The following is a 25378-nucleotide window of genomic DNA, read 5'->3' as shown; positions in this document are numbered from 1 at the left end:
CCCTTGCTCACTTGCTTTCCACCCACTGGTTGGGCACTAGTGTCCTGAGTGGTTCCCCATTTCTGCTGGTCCAGGGGGGCTGTAAATAATGAACTGCTTCAGTTATTTCATATGCTCCTTTGAGTTTTCTGGGTCTCACTGGACCAACCCACCCAAACGTAACCATCCTGGTCAGGACTCTGCTAGAGCTAGCTTGGTCAGAATAAACAGGTCAGACGAGCGCTTCTGCCAGTACAAACAAGCTTACTGGGAGAGGAGCACCTGGTCACAGTTGGACACTTAGTTACCAGGCCATCCATCACCAGGACAAAAAAGTGTCCAGGGAAAGGCATGCTGTAAACATCACAACCAGCAGGCCAGGGTTAGAGTTCATAGGCACTCTCTGGAGAGACCTGAAGACCAAATTAGAAAAATAAATGCACCAAGTCACTTGCTCAAAGTCACACACACACACACCTAGTAGGTGCAAGCACAAGTTCACTGACTCCTAACCATTCTCACTGAATACCCAAGAGCTTCTGATGCAGCCCTGGCCCCTGGGGACCTGAAATGCCAGCGTTTGGAAAACCTCTGCCTAGGAGACAACAGATGTTAATTCTAACCCACTGTTTCCTATTATCTTTTTGGAAGGAAACACAAAAATTTTTCAAAATGGGTTGTTATGGCTCGGCACCCATAGCACAGTGGTTATGGTGCCAGCCACATACACAAAGGCTGGCAGGTTCAAACCCAGCCTGGGCCAGCTAAACAACAATGACAACTGCAACAAAAAATAGCTGGGTGTAGTGGCGGGCGCCTGTAGTCTCAGGCTGAGACAAGAGAATCACTTAAGCCTAGACTTGGAGTTTGCTGTGAGCTGTGATGGTACAGCACTCTACAAGGGCAACATGGTACGACTCTGTCTCAAAAAAAAAAAAAAGGTTTATTAGCTTGATATAATTAGTTCAATGGAACTCTAATCTCAATACCTCTCATGTTGCAATATACCAATGTGACAAGCACTGCTCTCTTAAGACAAAGATAAACGTCTAGTAAAGTTGGGCAATTAGTCCACTTCAATTTATAGTTCATGTTCTGCAGGGCTTTGCAGCATTTTAAAGGATGTGTTCATTAAAGACCAGAGGCCACAGTTGAGTTGTCACCAGGTTCTTGAATAGCCCTAGGTTTTTATTAATAATTAGGGTACTACTTTAGCATTCAAACTCTCCAGGTACTGACCTAGTTTTCAAATTTTTATTTGATACGCACATTCAAAATTCAATTATGTCATACATTAACATTCCTACTGAATTTGAGTTTCAGACAAAGTAATTTCAGAATTTCTAAATTTATTTTACATAAAGTGAAAATTAAATGATGTAAATGTTTGAAAACAGTTTTCTGGATAACAGCTATTTTAGGAAAGTTGCACTTGATTATGACTAAATGTACTTGTTCAGCCACTCAAGTAAATTCCTTCTTGCCTCATCAATGTAGGGCTTGTCAGCAGGTGAACAGTCTTCTCTCTTTCTATGCACGAACCCATGAGTTTGCCCAGAAAACGTTTTAATTTGATAATCAACTTTGCAGTGTTCCTTCAGCTTCTGGGTCAGCAAAGAGACCTGGCATGCAAAAGATTTCATGATGAGGTATGAATTCAACCTTTTAGTAGTAGTTTCTATTTTCCAAATCTTCAGTGAGTGTTCATAACAGAGATTTACCATCATTGCTTTAAATCAGAAACAAGTTCCATACCTATACTGAATTCTTTCCTTTTAATTTTATAACACAGTGCTTACATCCACAAAGGAGAGATTTCAAAACAGTATAAAAATGATACAACAAGAATTATTTGAAAACATTCAATAGAGTAGCTACTAATAACAATAATTTCTAATTGCTTTTGAACATTTTTCTTCTGCTTCTTCCTTATCAATTTACTGGTCAACTTTATGGCAACTCTTTCATTACCGGCAGGGCCTGTTTCTATGTCAGGTAACCCAGATCACACTTCCTTAAGATGTGGCATTAAGTAATTGTGTTGAGGGTTAGGTGGGAGCCACAGTTCCACCCTAAGTGGAATCGTATGAGTGAAACTTAATAAAATCCATCTTTATTATTATTTTTTAAGAGACAGTCTTCCTTCGTCACCCAGGCTGGAGTGCAGCAGTGTCTTCATAGCTCAATGCAGCCTCATCCTCCTGGCCTCAAGAGATCCTCCCACATCAGCCTCCCAAATAGCTCCCCCGGTCCAGATAATTTTTCTTATTTTTTATGGAGACGGGGTTCCCAATACATGGTCCTGAATGGTCATGAACTCCTAGCCTCAAATCTATCCTCCTGCCTCAGCCTCCCAAAGTCCTTGGATTATTGGCACGAGCCACCTCAGCTGCTTGGTCAAAACTCATCTTTAAAATGTTAATCTTGGAAAATGTTTGGAGCAAGAAATGACAACTTTAGGACTTCTCCCCCACCCCACTTGCTTTTAAGGTCAAAACACACTATTAAATATATCAGAAAAGATGCCAACTTACTTGCTCAAGTGGAATCACAACGTCATTTTCAGCAAAAATGAACAGCGTGGGGTTCTTTAAACTATAAATGTCTTCAGAATCCTTGACGATGCCTGAAAATTGAGGACAGGGCCATGAGAGTGCGGTTTCCACACTCGCGCCTCAGAAAACTACATGCATATGCTTTGATTTTTCCAAGTAAAATACGTCTCTTGGGAGCTTTTTTTGGTAACAATTTTTCGTAAGTGGGATTACTGTGAAAGTTTACCGAGATCGTCCTGTCCACTCCATTCACTAGGAATCAGGCCATTAAATAATGGAATTAGACCCTGTGGGCTGCCTGGTGCCTAAGCACACAGGAGCAGCCAGAGAAATGCCCCTTCTTGGGATGTGCTGTCATTTACAAAGAGGTTATTGTTTTCAAACTGTCATTCTACAAGTTTCTGTTGTCTACAGGGTCTCCCAGGTTACAGCTTCAGTGCACTGGCTGGCTTCATTTGTTAAGAGGAGCGGTCATTTGAACAGGTATGCAAGCTCAGACAAGACTACGTGCCTAAAAGTGTGAAGCCTAAAATCGGTCTGAAATTAGAAGCGTGCTCTGCCCGACTCATGATGTCTGGAAACAACCTGCTCACTTCTATGGGAAAATAAGTGGAAGTTTTCCAATAAGTACATTTTAACATAAAAGAACAGGTAGAAAAAAATAACTGGTAACTTTTTCCACTTCCTGCCGGCAGCACAGAAAAAGTAACTCCTCTTTAGGAGAGACAGCCGCGGAAAAGATGTCCACGCTCCCTTCCCACCTCAGGCAAAGCCATTTACGTGGCTGCACTTGGCTCCGATGCTCCCGGGCCAGAGTCCTGCCGGGGCCGCCGCTCACGTACTGCACAGCAGCGGCCAGAAGGTGGCGCCGGGGAGGCGTCCGCTCCTCAGTTCCTTTTGCCAATTTGCACAAAGGCGCTGACTGGAAGGGCTTCTGACAGTCAGCCCCATTGTTCCCGGAGGCAACCGGGCTCTCCCTGAATTCGTGTTCTTTTATGTTCAGCATTTATGGTCTCAATGCTTCTGCATCACTTACTGGGTTGTATGTTCGTCTGTAAGTCAATATTCAAAGTGTTTTTAAAAGCTGCTAAAAGTACATAAAAATACCACACAGTGCAGAATCATTAAGCCAAATAAGAACCATCATATAAAACCAGCACATTGTACCCCATAATTGCACAGCTATGATTTAATTTAAAAAGAACCATCATACTTACAAATATACTACAGATGGTCCTGACTTAAAATTTTTCAACTTTATGATGGTGCAAAAGCTATATGCCTTCAGCAGAAACCATTATTTCAAGTACCCATACGACCATTCTGTTTTTCACTTTCAGTACAGTATTTGATAAATTACGTAAGATATTCAACACTTTATTATAAAATAGGTTTTGCATTAGATGGTTTTGCCTCACTTTAGGTTGGTGTGTAAGTGTTCTGAGCACCTCCAGAGTAGGTCGTGCGAAACTATGATAGTTCAGGTATTCAATGCTTTCCATTTATGATTTTTTTTTTTTTTTTTTTTTTGGTTTTTGGCCGGGGCTGGGTTTGAACCCGCCACCTCCGGCATATGGGACCGGCGCCCTACTCCTTGAGCCACAGGTGCCGCCCCATTTATGATATTTTCAACTTATGTTCTGTATTTATTATAAAAGGAGCATCTATATTTGTTATAAAAGGTGGCAAAATTTTGTGTGCCTTTTTGATTTTTGCATTTTTGAGGTTCTGAATGCTTCTATATCCTAAACTTAGTATGCGATTTCTATACACAGATACAATGTTCTTTTTTTTTTTTTTCATTGTTGGGGAGATATAATGTTCTTATTTCCTTGTTAATGATATCTTTGGTTTGCTTTGGTTAAAATGTTTAAGTTGCCATTTACATTTTAAAGTGGGTTTTCCTTTTCTTTCTGTCTTTAGTGTGTGTTTGCATTTGTGTTTAGTTAAAAGCATTTCGTATCTCAGAAAAATGTTTTCACAGGTGTTGCCCTTAAAAGTATTGTTGTTATTCATCATCACAGAAAGTAATGCCATCCCCTTCATGGCAGCTGAAAAAACGAACACTCAGGGTAAGTGATTTGCCCAAAATCGTACTGCTGGGACCCAGATCTCACGCTCAGTGACATCCTCTGGTTAACTACACTGCAAATTTCCACCTCAATTTTCAGATTCTAAAGCCAGTTTTCTTAATGTGGGTCCTCTCTGCACTATTATTTTGTGTAGCACTGGGTGGAAGAGGTTTGTGGTAATAACCTGCCGCTCAACCATTTCTCCTTTTCATTGTGTAAAGAATGCACAAGGCGGATATACCATAAATGGAGACCCCGGCCCTGAACTCGGAGTATTTTATCATCAAATGATGGACAGCAGTTCCACCCCAGCAGAATCCCACGACGCCAATTTTCTGGGCTTGACACTGTTCTTTCAGATACCTCAAGACAGCGTCAACCTCTCTAGAAGAGAAAGAAAAAGTGTTCAAGAATCCAGGGTTATTTTGTGAACCCCTCAGGGCCTGTGCTGATAACAGGGCTATATCACAATCATTACTCTGAAGTTGTCAAAGGATCTTATTTTTTTTTATTTTATTTTATTTTGAGACAGAGTCTCACTTTGTTGCCCTCGGTAGAGTGCAGTGGCATCACAGCTCACAGCAACCTCCAGCTCTTGGGCTTAGGCAATTCTCTTGCCTCAGCCTCCTGAGTAAATGGGATTACAGGTGCCTGCCACAATACCTGACTATGGTCTTATTTTTGGAGCTCCATCCTCACTACCTCCTGCCCAACTGATGCATCACCCCAGCAGGTCGCATCACCCCAGCTGGTCTTGTGCCAAACCCAGCCCTCCTCCAGCTGCCCGAAAGCTGCAGGCATGTGATGCTCTTTCCAAAACACAGATCTGACCAGCTTTCTTCAGGACAAAAGCCAGAGTCCACAGCATGGCTCAGAAGACCTCGGGCCACAATCTGGTCCACAATCTGCTGCATGCCCTAGGGTCCTCTGTCCTCCGGCAGGCACAAGCCATAACTATAACTGCTACCCCAAATACTCTGCCTGCACACATTCATTCTCTCCCTGTAACTCCCAACTCTGCATCGCTCATCTCCCACCCTAAAGAGTGGAGCAAAATTTGGAAAACCATCAGGACTATTTAAGCCCCGGGAACACCAGGCATCAAGAACAGTAGCCCTCTGGCAAATGGGCCATCTGCAAATTGATGTCTGGAATTCAGACCACATTTTCAACTAGGAGCAGTGAACCAAAGTGGAAGAAGGGCTGCAGGGTCAGCCCAGAAAGTTCTGTTTAATCTGATAAAGAAGAAATTCTGTATGTTTGCAATTTTTAAAATGTAAATACAAAGCAATTCTATAGCACCTACTTTTTCCTTTAGACATAATTGTGAATACATTTAAACGTGTATCATACCACCATGTGCAAGCCATTATTTTCATGTTATAAGTGCAGTATTTAAGTAATCCTGCGAAATAAAATGTAGCAAATAATAGTTTTCAACCTTTTTTTGTTTTAAATTTTTTCTTGAATGCTTTGATCTTAGGACTAACTGCCTTAACTGGTGGGAAGAAGGAAGAAGGAATTTCCATAAATATTCTTTGACTTAAGTGAATACTATGCTCCTTTAGTTGCTTCTGATCTGTTCCTTTAGTTGCTTCCCATCTGTTCCTTGCTCTTCTGGGAACACCAAGATTTTTGGATGAACAGCCTTTCCCCATGCTCAGTCCACATAGTTGGGTGGCTCTGGCCTCAGTTCCATGAAAAAAGTACATGACTCAGGCCTGGCCAATCAAAGCACAGCAATCTCCTAGACACAATGACTGGTTCAAGGATGGACTTCTGACCCAATTAAAAATAAGGGGACAAAGTAAGACTTGAGGCCAACAGAAGGCTGGAATTACTCCACCCACTTTGTCACCAAGAGTCAAGAGCTGAGAATGGAGTCAGCATACAGGAAATAGAGCTGAGAGATGCTGAGGGGATGACTCCTGGGGATATTTTTAAGCTATGGACCAAACTGCTTAAAGCCAAAAAGCTTTCAGTTCTATAAACCAATACATCTCTTTATCCCCTAAGCAGTAAGCATTCAGGATGGGTTTTCTGTCCTTGCAAAGAGAAGACAGCGAGAATGATACTAGGACTTCTATTTTCAAAGTTATTGTTTCCATTTTCTGCCTCATTTTAACACACTGACTGCTACACTAGAAAAATCTTTTCTCCTTGGGGCCATGGTATTTTATTATGAAAACGGAATAAAAACTTCAAAAACAAAACAATCCTTTCTAATTTAATGAAAAATTAGTATTAATAGTTAGTTGCATTTGGAATGGATCTTGGGTGGTCCTGGATGAATCATATCCCTAATTATGTGCAACAATGTCATATCACCACATACTATCATATCAGCTTTGTTCAAACAGCCACAAGGCAAACATGCAAGCAAAATGTGCAACTGGGAGTCACGGTGATCAGAGAACACAGGCCAGCACCCATGGCGCGTTGGCAGGTAGCTGGAGCAGGGGATAGGAGGTGGGGGAGACAAGCTGATTGACAGCAAAAACAATGAGCACGGGTTCCATGCCTCACCAGATCTCAGGCTCAAAACTAGAGTGAGTTAAACACAACTCACAAAGCAGTTAACATGTTAATTTAAGAAATTAACTTTGTGGCTTTCCTTTTCCCCTGTGGAAGAGTCTCTGATCCCTACCTGCACCAGGCACTCTGATCTGTGCCCACAGACGAAGGGGAGACCTAGCAAGCTTCTCAGAAAACAGCAAAGCGTCCTACCCATTCTCCCCGCCCACGCCACCCACGCAGGCAAAGCTGAACTTAGTGTTCTCAACGCCATCACCTTTCTAGTTCTCCTGTGTTTCCTTTCCCAACGTACTTTTTTTTTTTTTTTAATTTTTTTTATTGTTGCAGTTTGGCCAGGGTTGGGTTTGAACTCACCACCCTCAGTATATAAGGCCAGCACCCCACTCACTGAGCCACAGGCACTACCCCAATGTACTTTTAACGTCTTGCTTCGTTTTTTAGGGGGTAGTGGGCTGGGTCCCTGTGAAGCCAATGTGGATTTGGAGAGTGGCTTGCAGGCGGCTTCCTCAGGCCCTCTGAGGGTCCAGTCTGGGCAGGGAGAGCAGGGCTGGCAAAGACATGGGGCTGAGCTTCAGCCACAGTGCACAGGGGAGCTCCAGAACTAGCACGGCCCTCGAGGTCACCTCAGTTAGGGGCGTAGGGGCGAGTGAGCTGGGCCTTCACGCTCCAACAGTGACCACTCACTGGATGAAGGCTCCCAGGTGGGACAGACCAGGCAAGGCAGCAGGCATCCTAGGAGCAGCCCCACGGAGAGCCAGAGGCTGTCTGCAGGCAGCTCTCCCAGCAGGGGAAATAGGTCCTTCCTTCCCTAGGGCAAATCAGGCAGCCTCTCACATTTGGTCTCATCTGCTCTATGGTCAGGGCTTCACCAGGCAGGAGCAGTACTACAGCATCTAGCCCCGGTCTCCTACTTGTAGCACTGAGGCCAATACTTTCCAATACTCACAGTCCTGGGTACTCAGCCAGGCTGACAGCCCCAAAGGCAGCTACAGCCTCTCCCCTAAGGGGACCCAGGCCTGAGCCGCCAAGCACGGCTATTCTGTATCAGCCCCTAGAAAGTGGCAGCCAAATCAGGGAAGATTCTGGGCCCCCAGTGAATGGGTGATTGGAATTAGGTGGAGCTGATGACACCAGAGGCCCCTGCAGAGCTGACACAGGATGGGGAGAGAGAAGCTGCCCAGCATCCACCACACCAAGAGAGGGAGGCCAGCTGCTCCAGCGTTGGACCAGAGAGCTGAGAAATTCAGGGCACTCTCACCATAGAAGGCAGCGGAGAGTTCCAGGGACAGAATGGCCACAGATGGGAGGCCACGTTATTAGCAGTCCCCCTGGCCTGGGCTTGGGGGCAGCTTATCAAACAGAAGGCCAATGTTGATCAGTCCTGGGGTTCATGTGCACAGTGGGAGGGAGTCAGATGATGGAGAGAAGACTTGGGAAGAAACGGCACCAGTGGCCAGTGTTGGGGGAACCCTTTTTCCCTGGGCTTAGGCTTTTGTGTGCAGGAAGAACTTGTCCTTAGAGAACATTCCTGGCCTCTTTCTTCCTCTGTACTGAGACCTCCAGACAGAAGGAAGGGGATCTGACAGGCAGCTGGCAGCCCTGATCCTCCTAGACTGGGCAGGACAAATGCAGTCAAAGGCTGCAGCCCAGGGGATTCCTTCCCTCCATCCCTCCTCCCCTAGTGGTCCTTGGACCCCCACAAGAGCAATCCTGGTCAGGCAGGTCTCCCTCCAGGGTTGGAGAGGGATTGGGTCTAGCCTAGGGGTGGGAGTGGCCATGGTTCCTGACCAGCTTAGCAGTAATGTTACTGGAATTTGATTTAGTTTCTTTTTTCTGCTCTTCTCCACTGGCCCTGCAGCCAGGAGGGTAGGGAAAGAGGGGAAAAAGGGCTGCTGGCTCTCTGAACTGCTGAAGGGTTAATCAGCATAGCTGTGACCTTGGCTAGGTTCCCCTGTACATCAGGGACACAGCATGCTGGGGTGGCAGGAGAGCTCGCTGGACCCGCCTCTTGAGCTTTGGAACTTTTGTCCTTTAGGTTTCAAGAAGACTCAGCTGCAGCCCTGAGATGTCCTACCCAGGGGTGTGGATAGGGGTGCGGGTGGCTCTCTTCCCTCTGGGCCACACCACTCACACGGCCATATCCGACGTTAACTTACTTATCGATCTTCCGGGCATTCCTTGTTTTCAACCACTCGGGGAAGATGGACCAGTCGGCAGAGGGGTCCCACGGCTCCTGCCCTACAAAGAAGTCTGGAACAATGGTTCTGGAAAATGTAGGTGTTGATGGATCTTAGTTTCAGAATGGTTTGGACTCATTCATTTGCTTACATTGATTAAGAACTTGCTAAATTAGTGATTCTAGCTCAGCAGAAAGGAAAAGCAGTTGGGCATGAAGACCAACTTTGATTGCAGTGAAGAGGCCATCCGGCACCAGGCCGTTGTGGGGTTTACAACCACAGGTGCTCAGCCTCTGGCAGCCGGCTGGTAACCTATCCCTGGGAAATGGTGAGGCCACCCGGCAGGGCACCGTCCCCACTGGATAGGCTGGCACAGGACGAGGGGGCACCTGGGCACATGGGTCTGGGGAGGGTGGCTCTGAGGGCCCCTGCTGCCCTGGAGGAGTTGGCTCTCTCAGCCAGCCTGAGAGCTTCCTGGCCTTTCACAGGAGCCTCAGGCGAAAGGACACACCTGGTGAGCGTGTCCAGTCACTATGACCAAGCAATTTTCACCACCCTCCATGCAAGATGCCAGCAGGGCACAATTTCCTGCCCAGAGGGGATGGTCTAAAGCAGCTTCTAAAAGAGGCTGCAGATAGAACACAAGCCTTGCCGAGTCCGTGTGGTTCTTCCACACAAGTCAACACAGAGGGATGGGCCAACCTTGCCCCGGCCAGAGTCCTATTTCCTAAAATAAAGGGTTGCTGCCTGGTTGGAGGAGCACAACTCCTGGGGGGTGTGGACAGAAACTCCAATTCGAGGCTCAGTAGCCTCCACAACTCCCGTGTGCCCTTAACACATCATTTAACCACTTTTATCCTCATTTTCTTGATCTGACAATTAGCCAGCACCCTGTGCCACACAACCTCAGAGGATTGTCCTGATGGCAAAATCAGCTGTATAAAGGTGAAGGTACTTTGTAAATCCCAGGTGTCTGCTCAACTTCTACGTTCTGACTCCCACTAAGGGACCCACCATAAAACAACAGAAACCAAAATCCCATTCAATTTTCTGGTTGCGTCAGGTGACTGGAGCAGCTGTGAACCTCCATCTGCAAATAGAGACCCAAAGCAGTTCCTCCCTCAAGGGGATATTGGGAGATTTAAGGTCAGTGACCCTGGAAGGGCTCTTAGCACAGGGTCTAGCCAAGGCAGAAGGCAATCAGGATTGCCTTTTTTTTTTTTTTTTGAGAGAGAGTCTCACACTGTCGCGCTGGGAAAAGTGACATGGTGTCATAGGTCACTGCAAGCTCAAATTCTTGGGCTCAAGCAATCCTCCTGCCCCAGCCACACAAATAGCTGTGACTACAGGCGCTTACCACAACGCCTAGCTAGTTTTTTTATTTTTAATAATAATGGGGTCTCACTCTTGCTCAGGCTGGTCCTAAACTCCTGAGCTCAGGCCATCCACCCACCTCAGCCTCCCAGAGTGCTGGGGTTACAGGTGTGAGCCACCACGCCTGCCCCAACTGGCTATTTTTTAATTATTGGCCTTCCCCCTAGGAAGCTCAGTTGCCTCATTCGCAAGAGGGAACCCAAGGACGTGAAAAAAGGGAACATTGAGTGAGAGTCATCTCTTCACTCACCAATAAGTACACGTCACACCCAATGGGTGTGATTCCTTTAAACCAGTTTCTCTTCCTAGAAAACAAGATGCGTACACCCTCGGAATTTCATCTTCTCTTTTTGAGAAAACAAAGGAAATTCAGGTGGTGCACCAGGCTCAGGGCCTGCTGGGTATTACGCTTTCTACTCTCCTCTCTGCTTGACTGGAGCTTCTACCAACACTAGGAGCAAATGAGAAGCAAAAAGGAGTCAGCCCTCAACAAAGGTGGCCATGGCCACTTGGTTGGACAAGGAAGTAAATTCTGGAAGACAAGCAAGTTCTCACTATGTGATTTCTGGACCCCAGTCTAATTCAGATGGGGCCATGATGGCACATGTCGAGACCAGGAACAGCCAGGTACGTCCTGCTGTCCAAGTGGGCCTGCGAAACCTGCATGGTGGCTGAGACTCTTCAGGGGCCAAGTAGTGGGGCCACTGCAGAGCTGGCAAGGTCTGCCCTAGGTGTCCAGTGCCTACGTCCAGCCAGCGCCCCACAGGAGAGAGAACTATCAGTGTCCAACAAGCCTACAGAGCCAGATGCTCCCAGGAGAACACAAAGCCCAGGATTGAGTTAGAACTGTTGGCTTCCCCCAGGTGAGGGTTTAATTTCACACATTTCACATGCACCTTCACCATACCTGGATAAGGAATTAGATAATGTAAATGAGAATACTACTGTATAGTCAGGTTGTTGTTTGTTTTTTTTAAGGGGAACGAAATAAATCACAGAAATGTACATCAATTTAAGCAGAAGAACAGAATTGTATACGTACGTGTATCCATTTGCTGCGATCATGTCAGCCATATACCTGGTATTAGGCAACTGCCAGCCAAATATATCTTGAATGACAATCACAGCTTTGCCTGCAGCAACAGGGGACTTGGTGACATAAGCCTTGATGTGCTCAACTTGAAGTTCATGGCCCATCCCTCCATACTCTAGTCTATGGCCAATGTCACACGGACAAGGGTAAGCTTCGTTAGCCATCAGAGATGTTTAAGTCAGACTATGAAAAGAGAAACACACGTTACATTCTGAATGGAGCAAATCTAAAGATTATAAATAGCAGGTAAAATAAAATCGAGATTACAGAAAAAACTGTAACTCTAGCACTTTGAGAAGCCTACACAGGCTTCTCACTTGAGGCCTGTCTGGAGTTCGAGACCAGCCAGATCACATAAAAGTAGGAAAAATCAGGCCAGGCACAGTGACTTACACCTGCAATCCTGGCATTTTGGGAGGCCGAGGCAGGAGGATAACTTGAGACCATAAGTTTGCCAGCATCCTGAGAAAGAGTGAGACCCCTCATCTCTACAAAAAGTACAAAAATTAGCTGGGTGTGGTAGCACATGCCTTTAGTACCAGCTACTCTGGAGGCTGAGGCAGGAGGATCGCTTGAACTCAGGAGTGAGAGGTTGCAGTGAGCTATGATCATACCCCTGTATTCTACCCAAGGCTACAGAGCACGATTCTATAGAAAGAAGGGAAGGGACCAGACGGGACAGGAAGGGACGGGAAGAGAAAGAAAGGGAGAAAGAGAAAAAGAAAGAAAATGAAGGAAGGAAGAAAGGAAGGGAGAGAGGGAGACAAGAAAAAAAAACAATAGAGAAAATCCAAAAGATTAAAATCTGCTTCCTTTAAGAGTTATAAAGGAAAAACTGATCAATAGAAAGGAAAGAACATTAAACACACACAATAACAAAACAGTGTCCGGAATGAAAAGGTGACGTATTTAAAGATTTTCTTTTAAAAATCAAAAGAAATTAGTTCAAACAACAACTTTATGCTAATAAACTGAAAACCAACAACACTAACAACTTGGTAGAAGAGAAAAGAGAGGGAATGTTTCCCAACTATTTTATGTATATAAATTTAAAAATCAATATAGGGCGGTGCCTGTGGCTCAGTGGGTAGGGCACCGGCCCCATATACTGAAGGTGGTGGGTTCAAACCCGGCACCGGGCCAAACTGCAACAAAAAATAGCCGGGCATTGTGGTGGGCGCCTGTAGTCCCAGCTACTCGGGAGGCTGAGGCAAGAGAATCACCTAAGCCTAAGAGCGGGAGGTTGCTGTGAGCTGTAAAGCCACAGCACTCTACTGAGGGCCACAAAGTGAGACTCTGTCTCTAAAAAAAAAAAAAAAAAAATTGGGTGGCGCCTGTAGCTCAAGCAGCTAAGGTGCCAGCCACATATATCAGAGCTGGCGGGTTCGAATCTGGCCCAGGCCTGCCAAACAATGACAACTACAATCAAAAAATAGCTGGGCCTTGTGGCGGGTGGCTGTAGTCCCAGCTATTCAAGAGGCTGAGGCAAGAGAATTGCTTAAGCCCAGGAGTTTGAGGTTGCTGTGAGCTGTGAGGCCACAGCACTCTACCCAGGGCGATAGCTTGAGGCTCTGTCTCAATAAATAAACTAATTAAAGTAAAATAAAAGTCAATATAAAAGAAAGAAGGCAGTGAGACAACTCTGGGCTAAAAGAAACTAAAAGAAATAAACCCAATTGCACCAGGTGAACCTAGATCCTAGTTCAAAATTAAGAACAGCCACAGGAGACAACTGACAGATAGCTGAGGAGTAAGTTATTAATAACTTTATAGGGCATGATTGAGGTGTAATAATAGTGGAGAATGAGCCTAATCTTAGATTCGTGCTCAAGTGCTGGGGGATGAAGCATCACAACATACACAATTTGCCCTCCAATGTTTCATACAATATACAAACATGCAACGCATGTTTAGAGACATAAAGCAATACGGCAAATTGCCAACAATTATTGAATCCAGAAGATTGGCATATAAGTGTTTCTGCACTATTCTTTCCTTTTCTCTATATTTGAACATTTTTCATAGTAGAAAGTTGGGGTGGGGAACCTGATCAGAAATATTCATCAATCCAAAAAAGGGGAGGGGGAAGCAGTATTAAATGTCAACTGGAAGCACACAGGATCTGGCTGTGTCTTGTATACAAAAACTACACAAGGACAAGATGGGAATGAAAAATTCAATGACTCCCTTACTTATACATTTAGAAACAAAAGTCGTAAATGAAATATTAGCACACTAAATGTGCAATATATTTTTAGATGTTTATATCATGACCATATCAGTAATGTAGGATGTTTTGCCATTATTAGACGTTCTATGATGTAATCCAGGATACTGACAAATTTAAAAAGTGAATCCATGTTATCATCACAATAGATACAGAGAAAAAGCATTTGATCAAATTCAACAGCTGTTATGGTTGAATATTTGTGTGCCCCACAATTCATATGTTGATGCCCAAACGCCCAGTGTGACTATATTTGGAGATAGGGCCTTCAAGGTAATCAAGGTTAAAAGAGGTTGTAAGGGTGGAGCCCTGATCCTATGGCACTAGGGTCCCTGTAAGAAGAGACACCAGGGAGCTGTTCCCTCCCTCTCTCGCCTGCATGCACATATCCCAAAGAAAGGCGGCAGGTGAGGATAGAGTACGAAGATAACCATCTACAAGCCAGAAAGAGAGCCCCTTTATGAAAAACTGAGTTGGCTGGAACCTGGATCTTGGGCATTTAGCCTCCAAAAACTGTGACAAAACAAATTTCTGTTGTTTAAGCCACCCGGATCTTGGTGTTTTGTTTTGGCAGCCTGAGTAGACAAAAACAACAGCCATTCATGGTTTAAAAAAAAAGAAAGAAAAGAAAAATCTTTTTCAACTGAATAAAGGGTATATTAATCCCTACAGCAAACATCATTTCTTTAAAAAAATAAAATTTTTTTTTATTATTTCAAATTAACTTGAGGATACAAAGAATTAGGATACAATGCTTGCATTTTTTAGGTAGAGTCCCTCTTATAATTGTGTCCCACCCCCAAAAGGTGTGCCACATGCACTCATTATGCCAACATTTGTTAAACAGGAACAATGCTAACAATAGATGGTAAGACCATTACAGAAAATTTACTTTTTAGTATTAAGAATAAAGAAGACCAGGCCAGGCATGGTAGCTCATGCCTGTAATCCTAGCACTTTGGAAGGCTGAGACAAGAGGATTGCTTTAAGTCAGGAGCTCAAGAGCAAGATAGGGATACCTAGTCTCTACCAAAATCAAAAAATTAACCAGGCATGGTGACGGATGCCTATAGTCTCAGCTACTTGAGAGGCTGAGGCAGGAGGATTAACTGAGCCCAGCAGTCTGAGGCTGCAGTAAGCTATGATGATAGCTCTCTGGGCTGAGCCTATGCAGCAGAGTAAGACATTGTCTCAAAAAAGAAAAAAAGAAGAGGAGACTAGAGAGCTAACTTGCCTTCTTTCCACCACATGAAGACACAGCAAGATGATGACTGCCTGCAAACCAGAAAACAGGCCCTCCGTAGACACCAGACCTGCCAGTGCTCTGACCCTGGACTTCCCAGCCTCCGGGCATATGCTTGGAAGCCATGCAGTCTGTGATCTTTTGTTACTCTGCCTCCTCATTCCAGCTTTAAACAAATGTCCTTTTCATGATCTTAGTGCCACATTTTTTGCATTTTTGTGTCTTTTTTTTTCTTTCTTGGTGATTTCACTGTTTAAGATGGCCCCCAGCATAGGGCTGAAGCGGCACCTCACGGAGAAAGCACACGTTAGACGTGCTTTGCTTGGGTACCAATTACGGTGCTATTGATGGAAGTTCAATGTCAGTGAACCGATGGTACATATTAAATAAATACCTTTTGGGGGGTCACGCCTGGTGGCGCACACCTGTAATCCTAGCACTCTGGCAGGCCGAGGCAGGAGACTCGCTTGAACTCAGGAGTTCCAGACCAGCCTGAGCAAGATCAACTCCCCATCTCTACCAAGAGAAAAACTAGCTGGGCATGGTGATAGACACCTGCAGTCTGAGCCACTCTGGAGGCTGAAGCAGAAGGCTAATTTCTGTGAGCTTATGACAACATGGCACTCTACCCTGGGTGACAGAGTGAGACTGTCTCTAAAAATACATACATACATACATTTTTGCTGAAGGGATCTTTAATAAAAACACACATAAAACTAACATTATGTATTGATCAACTGAGAGGAACGTCATGACCAGATGCTCACAGGTTCCTAATCCTGTATTATTCTCAGGAGCAATGGTCCAGTACCTACTCACTGAGTTTTTGTGGTGACCTCATAGAACACAGCTAAGAATCTCCTCTTTCCACATTTAAAAACTTGCAACTGAATGACATCACTCAGGGAATGTTGGTGGATAAAGAAAAGAAGTATGTAGAAGACTAGGCCCTGGGGGTCCTTCGACACTAAGACTTCAGGGAGGTGAGAAGGAGCCAGTGAATGAGTCTGGGAAGGAATGGAGGAAACCAGGAAACCGGGAGCAGTGAAGACTCAGGGGTGCCCGCAGGGCATGGCAGCCTCAAGGTCCCTGGTGACCTTCACAGGTCAGCCATCACAGTGAGCCTAAGCGAGGAGACGAGAGAACTGGAGACGGTGAACACAGAAAACTCTTTGAAGACTTTTGCCAGAAAAAGGAGCAAAGCGATGGGGCAAAAGATGTAGAGAAGATACAATGAAAAGACTTTTTTTTTTTGACAGAGTCTCACTATGTCGCCCTCAGTAGAGTGCCATGGTGTCACAGCTCACAGCAACCTCCAGCTCTTTGGCTTTAGCGATTCTCTTGCCTCAGCCTCCTAAGTAGCTGGGACTACAGGTGCCAACCACAATGTCCAGCTATTTTTTGTTGCCGTTGTCATTGTTGTTTCAGCTGGCCCAGGCTGGGTTTGAACCTGCCAACCTTGGTGTATGTGGCTGGCACAGTAACTGCTGTGCTACAGGCACCAAGCCAAAGACTTTATTTTTTATTTTTTATTTTTTTTATTTTTTTTTGGCCGGGGCTAGGTTTGAACTCGCCACCTCCGGCATATGGGACCGGCACCCTACTCCTTGAGCCACAAGCACCGCCCAAGACTTTATTTTTTAATGGAGAAAATTGCAGCATATTTGTATGTGGATGAGAATGATACCGTAGAGAGAAAACAGAACACAGCAAAATCGACATCACCAGAGAGGGAACTGCAGCAGGACGGTGGGAGGGGCGGGAATCCAGCACCCAGAGGAGAAGCAGGGACCGGGAAGGAAGGGGATGTGGACACAAACACAGGTGTTTGGCAGATGTTGGGCAGGAGACTGTGGATGTTCCCTTTTTGCATCTGTTTGCTCAGAGAACTAAGAAGCAGGGTCAACAGGGTGACGGCAGGAGGCAAGGCGTTTGTAGAGAGAGAAAAAAGTCCCCTGCCAGGTCCCACGGTGGTGGAGCACAGGTGCCGTGAGGTCACATATGGTGGGATCTGTCAGATCACTGCAGGGTGCAGGAGGGGCCCGTGGGATGGGGGGGGACCGGCCACTAAAGGGGCAATGATGCAACACTGAGCTGCCTCCATGAGAAAACACCACGGTGGAGCCCAGCCTGCCACACACAAGGGAGCATATCAGCTGTTTAGAAATCTAGGTTGGAAAAGCAAAGCAAACTGCCAGAGGAAACTGTAGGAGAATACTTTATATATATATTATATATGTGAATAAGGCAGAATTAGACCCCAAAAGTAAAAAAGCATAAACCATAAAGAAAAGAAATTAACAAATCTCATTTCATTGTAACCAACTGAAAAAAAAAAGAAGAAGAAAAGAAGAACAACTTCAGAAAATTTGGCAGGGGAAGATAAAGGTATTTCAGTTAAGGTTTATTAAAGAGTCCTTTTCTTTTACAGCTGCCCGTGATGTATACACAAAGGAAATGACCAGGTGTCTGGGACTGACTTCAGAATGGCCCAGTGGGGGTGGGGACAGAGAGGTCCCCACGCTGACCCCTTGGAGCGGGGACTGTGAGTTCAGCAGCATCCTTTGCATTCTGTCTCTCTACTTTTACAAATGCTGGAGATTTTCAATAACAAAAGGCATTTAAAATTTCCGTTAATAACTATCCACGCACTAAGATTGATTCAAGATGGATAAAAGATATAAATCTTAGACATGAAACAATAAAAATTCTCTATGAAAGTGTGGGGAAAACACTTGAAGGTATCGGCCTGGGGAAAGACTTTATGAAGACTCCAGCGGCAATTGCAACAACAACAAAAATAAACAATCGGGGCGTAATTAAACTGAAAAGCTTCTGTACAGCTAACAAGACAACAACCAAAGCAAATAGACAACCATCAGAATGGGAAAAGGTATCTGCATATTATGAACTGGACAAGAGCTTGATAACTAGGATCTACAGAGAACTCAAATTGAGCAACATAAAGAGCCAACAATCCCTTATATCAATGGGCAAGAAAGATGAATAGAACCTTCTCTAAAGAAGACAGAGGAATGGCCATATGAAAAACACATGAAAAAATGTTTATTGTTCCTAATTATCAGAAAAATGCAAATCAAAATCACCCTGAGATATCACCTAACCCCCGTGAGCATAGCCCACATCACAAAGTCTCAAAGCTGCAGATGCTGACATGGATATGGAGAGAAGGGAACACTTTTACCAGGTGGGACTGCAAACTAATACGACCTTTTTGTTTTTTGTTTGTTTGTTTTGTTTTGTTTTTCAGTTTTTGGCCAGGGCTGGGTTTGAACCCACCACCTCTGGTATGTGGGGCCAGCACCCTACTCCTTGAGCCACAGCCACCACCCAATACAACCTTTTTGGAAGAAGTATAGAGAATCCTCAGAGAACTCAAACTAGACCTCCCATTTGATCCTGCAATCTCATTAGTGGGCATCTACCCAGAAGAAAAAAAAATCTTTTTATCATAAGGACATTTGTGCTAGACTGTTTATTGCTACTCAATTTACAATTGCCAAATTGTGGAAACAACCTAAATGCCCACCAATCCAGGAATGGATTAACAAGCTGTGGTATATGTACACCATGGAATACTATACAGCCACGGAAAAGACGGTGACTTTACATCTTTTGTATTAACCTGGATGGAGCTGAAATACATTCTTCTTAGTAAAACATCACAAGAATGGAGAAGCAAGAATCCAATGTACTTAATTCTGATATGAAGACACCTGATACTAGTGCATGGCCGGGGAGTGGGGGAATGCGGAAGCAGAGGGAAGGAAAGAGGGAGGATGGGGGAGGTGACACACCTCTTGGGGACGGGACGCAATTACAAGAATGTCTCTACCTAACAAACACAAGCAGTATAACCTAGTTCTTTGTACCCTCAATGAATCCCCAACAATAAAAAAATAACTAAGATAGTAAGATTAGTAATATAATAACTAAAATGTAATAATAAAATAAAAGCGCCATAAACTGAGAAAACAAGATACTAGGATGAGATACTATTTTATAAACAGAAGACTAAGTATTCAGATAAAAATACATGAAGAATTCTTATAAATCACCAAAAAAAGGCAACCCAATAAGAAAATGCTCCAAAGATATGAATGAACACTAGAGAACAATTTCCAAGAGTACAACTAAAAGGTCTGTAAATACATAATATTCAACCTCACTATATTTAGAGACATTATACTTAGCACGATGAAATACCATTTACATCTTGCAGAACGGCAAAAAGTTTATTAATGCCAGAGATCGCCTCGTGCAGTGGTTCACACCTGTAATCCTAACACTCTGGGAGGCTAAAGAGGGAAGAGCATTTGAGCTGAGGTGTTCAAGACCAGTCTAAGCAAAAGAGAGACCCTCTTGCTATAAAAAATAGGAAAAATTAGCTGGTACAGTGGTGGCACATGCCTGAAGTACCAGCTACTCTGGAAGCTGAGGCTGGAAGATTTCTTGAACCCAGGAGTTTGAGACTGCAGTGAGCTATGATGATGCCACTGCACTCTAGCTGGGGTGACAGAATAAGACTCTGTCCCGCCCCCCATCCAAAAAAATACCCAGAGATGGTTCACTTGTAGGGAAATGGGGGGAGTGTAAATTGATACAAACTCTAAAAAGTAATTTGGTAAGGTCCTGCAAAGTTAAATAGGAAGGCAGCCTGCAATTCAGAAATCCCACACTAGATGTTTCTCCAGGGAGAGCCACACGCATACACACAGGCACACACCGTGAAAATGGAAGGATGTTCTTGGCATCACCACTGTGGTGGCAACACTTGTAAGCAATCTAACTGACCACCAACAAAAGAATGGAAAAAACTGTGATTTATTCATTGTTGTGGGCTGAACTGGGTCCCCCAGAAAGATGCGTTCAAATTCTATCCCCCAGTCTCTGTGAATGTGACCTTAATTGGAAATAGAGTCCTCACAGATGTGACTGGTGTCATTACAAGAAGAGGGTAACCTGGACACAGAGACGGATACACAGAAGATAAGGCCAAGTGAAGATGGAGATTGGAACGGTATGTCCACAAGCCAAGGAAAGCCGAGGGTTGCTCGGAACCCCTAGAAGATGAAAGTAAGGATCCTCCTCTACAGGTCTCAGAAGAGACTGGTCCTGCTCACTCAGAACAATGTCTGCTGTCTTAGGTCACCCAGTTTGTGGCAATTTGTTACAGCAGCACTAGGAAACAAAAAGGTTCCTCAAATAAATATGGCACAGCTGTTCAATGAACAGACTGCAAGCTCATTGATCAGTACGGCTCAAAAGCGTAACGCTATGTAAAAAGACAACTGCTATTTTGATGCTAAATAACTAACAACCAAAAATAGTACATATTTCATTAATAAGTGCACTATAGCAAAAGTATCATGGATGGGAATGAAACAACACCTTTAGGACAGTAGTCACTGGAAGGGACAGGGTGGGATGCGGATTGCTGGCTTTAAGTGTTATTTGTTACATTTTATTTCCTTAAAAAGTTTGAACTGAAGTTCATAGGACAAAATGGTATTATCTTTTAAATCTGGGTGACAGGAAAATAGGTGCTGTTATATTATTTCCTGTACTTTACTGAATATTCTTAGTGTTTCATAATTGAAAACAAGTAATCTTAAAGGGAAAGAAATCCATAACTAGTTGTCTAATCAAAGACAAGGACACTAGTTTTCTTGGTTTTGTTTCACTCATAGAATTATTATCAGCAAGGACAATTCAGCTTCAATAGCAGTGAATGTTACTCCCTAGAGCAGTATTTGTTGAGAACCAATTCCTTGGAGCGATTTCTTACCTGAGCTGTCCTATGAGGGCCCAGGGACCATAGAAAATCCAGGCCATTCCAAGGCAGCTTCTCATCTGAATTTTTTTTTTTTTAATTTTATCTTCATTTGATATCCACTTTCCAAAAGGAATGTTTATAGCCAGGAGAGCAGTACTCTGGACTGATCCTGAAAGGTTATTCTCTCAAGGGAGAGGCCTGGACATGGCACATTTGAGGCCTGGACTCCTGCCCAGACCCTTCACGTGACCATGGCAGCTAGCCCACGCTGTGCACCAGGGGCCAAGTCCACAGTGGGGAGGGCAGGCAAGATTTCTACTGACTGGCCCTAGCAAGTCTCGGGGAACATACCTATGACACCAATTGACTGTACTCCAAGCACATTTTCTGTATATATCTTTTAGGATTTTTGCTTCTTTCTCCCTAAAATGATACATTTATTAAAAGATAATTTTCAGAAGTAAGTAAAACTATCACTCTTAAATGTAAAAGCAAACACATGTTAAGGATTTTATTTCTCTCAAAATCTCTTACATATTAGAGCATCCTTCACTGTGAAGAAGAAGAGACTTCAGCTTCCTCCTGCACAGGCCAGGATGTGTGGGTCCTCGGGATATATGTTGAGAAAGGCTTTTCTGACCTGAAATCCTAACACTTTGGGAGGCTAAGGTGGGAGGATCACTTGAGGCCAGTTCAAAACCAGCCTGGTCATAATAGTAAGACCCTTTCTCTATAAAAATTTAAAAAAAGAACAGCCAGCCATAGTAGCACATAGCTGTAGTCCTAGCTACTCCAGAGATTGAGGCAGGAAGATCATGTGAGCCCAGGAATTGGTGGTTGCCATGAACTATGATCCTGAGAAACAGAGCAAGTCCCTGTCTCAAATAAAAAAAGAAAGAAAGAAAGAAAAGAAAAGAAAGGCTTTTCTGTGTCACAGCAAGTATGTTTGGGGCCACACCTTGAACACCCCCAGATCTGTGGTCTCCACTGGGGAAGCCTCTGGAAGTTAAGGCACTCTTTGTGGCTCTGGGCACAGCCAGGACATGCCTTGCAGAAGGGACACCCTAGTGGCCATGTTCTTTCACAACGTCCCCAGTAGCTAGCAATATGAATGCACAATTCTCTTATACTGTCTGTGTGACTGCCAGGCTCTCTCCCAACAGAGTGACTCTGTGGCCTCAGCCCTGCTCCCCACAGGCAAATCCCTCTGCAAAATTACAAGTCAAAATCTGTGAAGATCACTGTTGAGTGCCTGAGCTGCAAATTCCCAACACATGCTCCTCTCTTAAGCATACCTTCCTGAGGCATTCCCTCGCTCCATATAAACGAGAACTTCTTCACTTTTTGAACCAGTTATAACACCTGTGTGTTCCTCTCTTTAATGAATAAAATAAAATCTTTACCATGTGCTCATTTTTCCATCTGTCCAAGTCATGATTTTACCTTTTGCTGAAAATCATGGTTTAATAGCATAATCAAACAAATTCCCTTTTCCCTACCAAAGTCAGAAAAGCAGGAAATGGGTGGTAAAGAATAGAGAGAGTCTTGTTTTCCCACTTTTGCACCCCATGGTTTTAAGTAATAGGAAGCCAGATTTCCCAACACAACACTGTTCTCCAGCAGAACAGAGGCAACAGATCTTGAAGAGCAGAAGAGACTGGTGCAGACTGGACTGCAACAAGCAAGGAAGTCTAGGAATAAATTGCTAGGAGATTTAGAAAGTTAGAAATAGAAACCAAGCGCAACAGGGGCCCAGGGTTGAAGGAGGCACTCGGAGGCTGCATGGGAAGGTGGGGTGTACTAGGGAAGGGTTGGGGATTTTCTCTTACTGTAGGTTAAACACTGTGGGAACTTGAATGGCAGCTGATTTTCAAACTTGGAGCAGGAAAGGCAGGGCCATTATCTACCCTTAGATGATTCCATGCAAGTCAACGCCTCCAAATATTTATTCTTCAGCAGTCATGCTTGAATTCTCCTCGGGGGGGTACAGCTGAGACCGCACCACTTAGAACGCTACCTCTGAGGTGCACACACTGTCCTCCTTACACATGCCACCAACACTGGGGCCTCCGGCTCCTTCTAGAGCCATCCCAGGCCTAGGGAGACTTCCCTTGATACCAGCAGGGCTCACTTCTGAGCACCTTATTTCAAACGGGTTTGAAAACAACAGGTGGCATCTTTCATCAGCAAGTGGACGTAAATCTCAGCGTCCAGTGTGCACTGGGTCTGCCAACCCGCGTCGCTGCGGTGTGTCAACAGTACTATCCTCCTTGGCAACACCACCCAACATCTAGATGTCCCACTCTTAGCCCCTCTCCTCCCAGTGGCCACCCTCAGGCAATGCTGCCAAATGTGGACACCCATTTCCGTGCAAAAACGTTTAGTTGTTTTTTTTTTTCACAGTTTTAGATTAGTTAAAAACTATACAACCAGAAGGTCCAACTGTAGGAAAATACTGGTTACACACAATAGTTAATGGCCTGGAGGAAGGGCTGCCCACGCTGAGTTGAGTGGCAAAACGGATGGGAGCCTGCACAGCGTGTGGTTTCAGCCGCGCGTGGCCGGTCAGCGACCGGGGAGGCCGCGGGGTCAGCGGGCTGCGCTGCCACAGGGACAAGGTATTCCTTTCACGGAAGTCAGTTTTTGAAGAGAGGCTTTGGGGAGTTCCCTACCTGTGCGCGGGGCGAGCCTTCCTCTGCCACAGGCCCGGGCGCTGGCGTCCTTGTGCCCCGCGCGGACCCAGACCCGCAGCCACAGAACCTCCCGGGACGGGCGGGGACCGGAGGGCGGCGCCTGCCGCGGACCGGACGGGAAGTGGACGCGGGGACCGAGGGCGCGGGATCCCAGCGGGGTCAGCGGCTGGACCTGGGAAAGCCGGAGCACCGGAGGGAGGCGCGGGGTGGGGGGGCCGGAGTGGGGGGTTGTGGGGGGAGGGAAGGCTGGGGGGCCGGAGGGAGGGGGAGGGGAGGCTGGGGGCTGGAGGGAGGGGGAGGGGAGATTGGGAGGCTGGAGGGGGGGGAAGGAAGGCTTGGGGGGCTGGAGGGAGGGGGGAGGCTGGGGCTGGAGGGAGGGGGAGGGGAGGCTGGGGGCTGGTGGGGGGAGAGTGGGTGCTGGGGGGAAGGAGCAGAGGAGAGAATCTGGAGGCTCCAGGAGGAAGCCAGCCAGCCTGAGACATTTATAACCCTGTCTGGCTCCTAAGACCTGTAACTCCTCTCTTGTAAATCAAAATTAGGTAATTTTTATATAATTATTCATTTTTATTGTTGGGGAATCATTGAGGGTGCAAAGAAATTAGGTAATTTAAAAAAAAAATGATTACATGAGCTAAAGAAAATAAAATTCTAGGGCCCTTTAAATTTATTATCCCCGGGAAGCCAAGCGCTGGAGACCAGAGTGTAGCCTGTTTGCAGTTCGCTTTCTTAGATGATAGATTAACTCTCTCCCTCCTTGTTCTGGGACTGACTAGGAGAGACCAGAGACCAATCACTGATCTTTTTTGTAAATTAGCTGCGGGCCATGTGTAGACCAGATGGCACAAGACCCCATGCCTGTTACTTCTTCAGTGTGGAATGCTGAATATACCTTTCCTGAAAGAAAAAAGAAAAAGACCACCTCAACTGATCAGATCACTGTAGCTACCTACAGACATGTGTTGCCTTACAAGGAAAGATGTCAAAATTCTGTGAAGCCTCCCTGAACATTGTCTATATAAGCAATCTTCTGCACTTTTGGAACACACTGACTTGGTTCTCTGTGCTTGAATAAACTCTCTTTAAACTAGATTGTGACTTCTGATTATTTTAGGTTGACACGCATTTCATACTAACTCCCCCTCTTCCGTATTTTGTCTGGTCATCTGACCAAGATTATGATAACAGCTTTAATTGGCTGCAAAAACACGTCCCTTATAAGACACCCAAAGTAGGACCATAACAGAAAAGGGCATCCTAGGAAATAGAGACAAGCCATCATACCGTAGTGGACACAATTCTTATCCTCCCCACTGCAAAGATGTTATTGTGGATAGAATTTTTTTTTTTTTTTGCAATTTTTGGCCGGGGCTGGTGGGTTTGAACCTACCGCCTCCAGTATATGGGGCCAGCACCCTACTCCTTGAGCCACAGGTGCCACCCATATATAGAATGTTGGTATTCCCACCAGATTTATATGTTGAAATACTATCACCCCATGGGGTGGTATTAGGAAGTGGGAGGGGCTCCAGCCATAAAGCTGGAGGCTCTATGAATGGGATTAGTGCCCTAAGAAGAGGTACCTTCCTTCCTTCCTTATGTGTAAACAAGTAAGAGGGACAGTCACCAAGAACCC

General features: G+C 45.0%; 1 protein-coding gene across 3 annotated transcripts; it reads right to left on the bottom strand.

Moving 5' to 3' along the window:
• Positions 1-1135: 1135 nt before the first annotated feature.
• On the bottom strand, positions 1136-23924 carry CMBL (carboxymethylenebutenolidase homolog). Of its 3 annotated transcripts, none has more exons than XM_053592992.1 (6): positions 23725-23918; positions 11735-11968; positions 9298-9405; positions 4848-4990; positions 2514-2605; positions 1136-1601 (listed from the first exon to the last, which is right to left on the bottom strand). In XM_053592992.1, the coding sequence occupies exons 2-6, from the start codon at positions 11947-11949 to the stop codon at positions 1422-1424; spliced, it is 738 nt and encodes a 245-aa protein (XP_053448967.1). In that variant the 5' UTR covers positions 11950-11968; positions 23725-23918; the 3' UTR covers positions 1136-1421. The 3 variants fall into 3 exon arrangements, with proteins under 3 accessions (XP_053448967.1, XP_053448976.1, XP_053448986.1); XM_053593001.1 differs by lacking the exon at positions 23725-23918 and adding an exon at positions 21065-21204; XM_053593011.1 differs by lacking the exon at positions 9298-9405 and having other exon boundaries at positions 23725-23924.
• Between the last annotated feature and the right edge of the window lie 1454 nt (positions 23925-25378).

Source organism: Nycticebus coucang, chromosome 1, assembly GCF_027406575.1.
Source record: "Nycticebus coucang isolate mNycCou1 chromosome 1, mNycCou1.pri, whole genome shotgun sequence".
Lineage (NCBI taxonomy): Eukaryota > Metazoa > Chordata > Mammalia > Primates > Lorisidae > Nycticebus > Nycticebus coucang.
The sequence above is the reverse complement of the archived record's forward strand: the minus strand, read 5'-3'. Positions and strand labels throughout refer to the sequence as shown.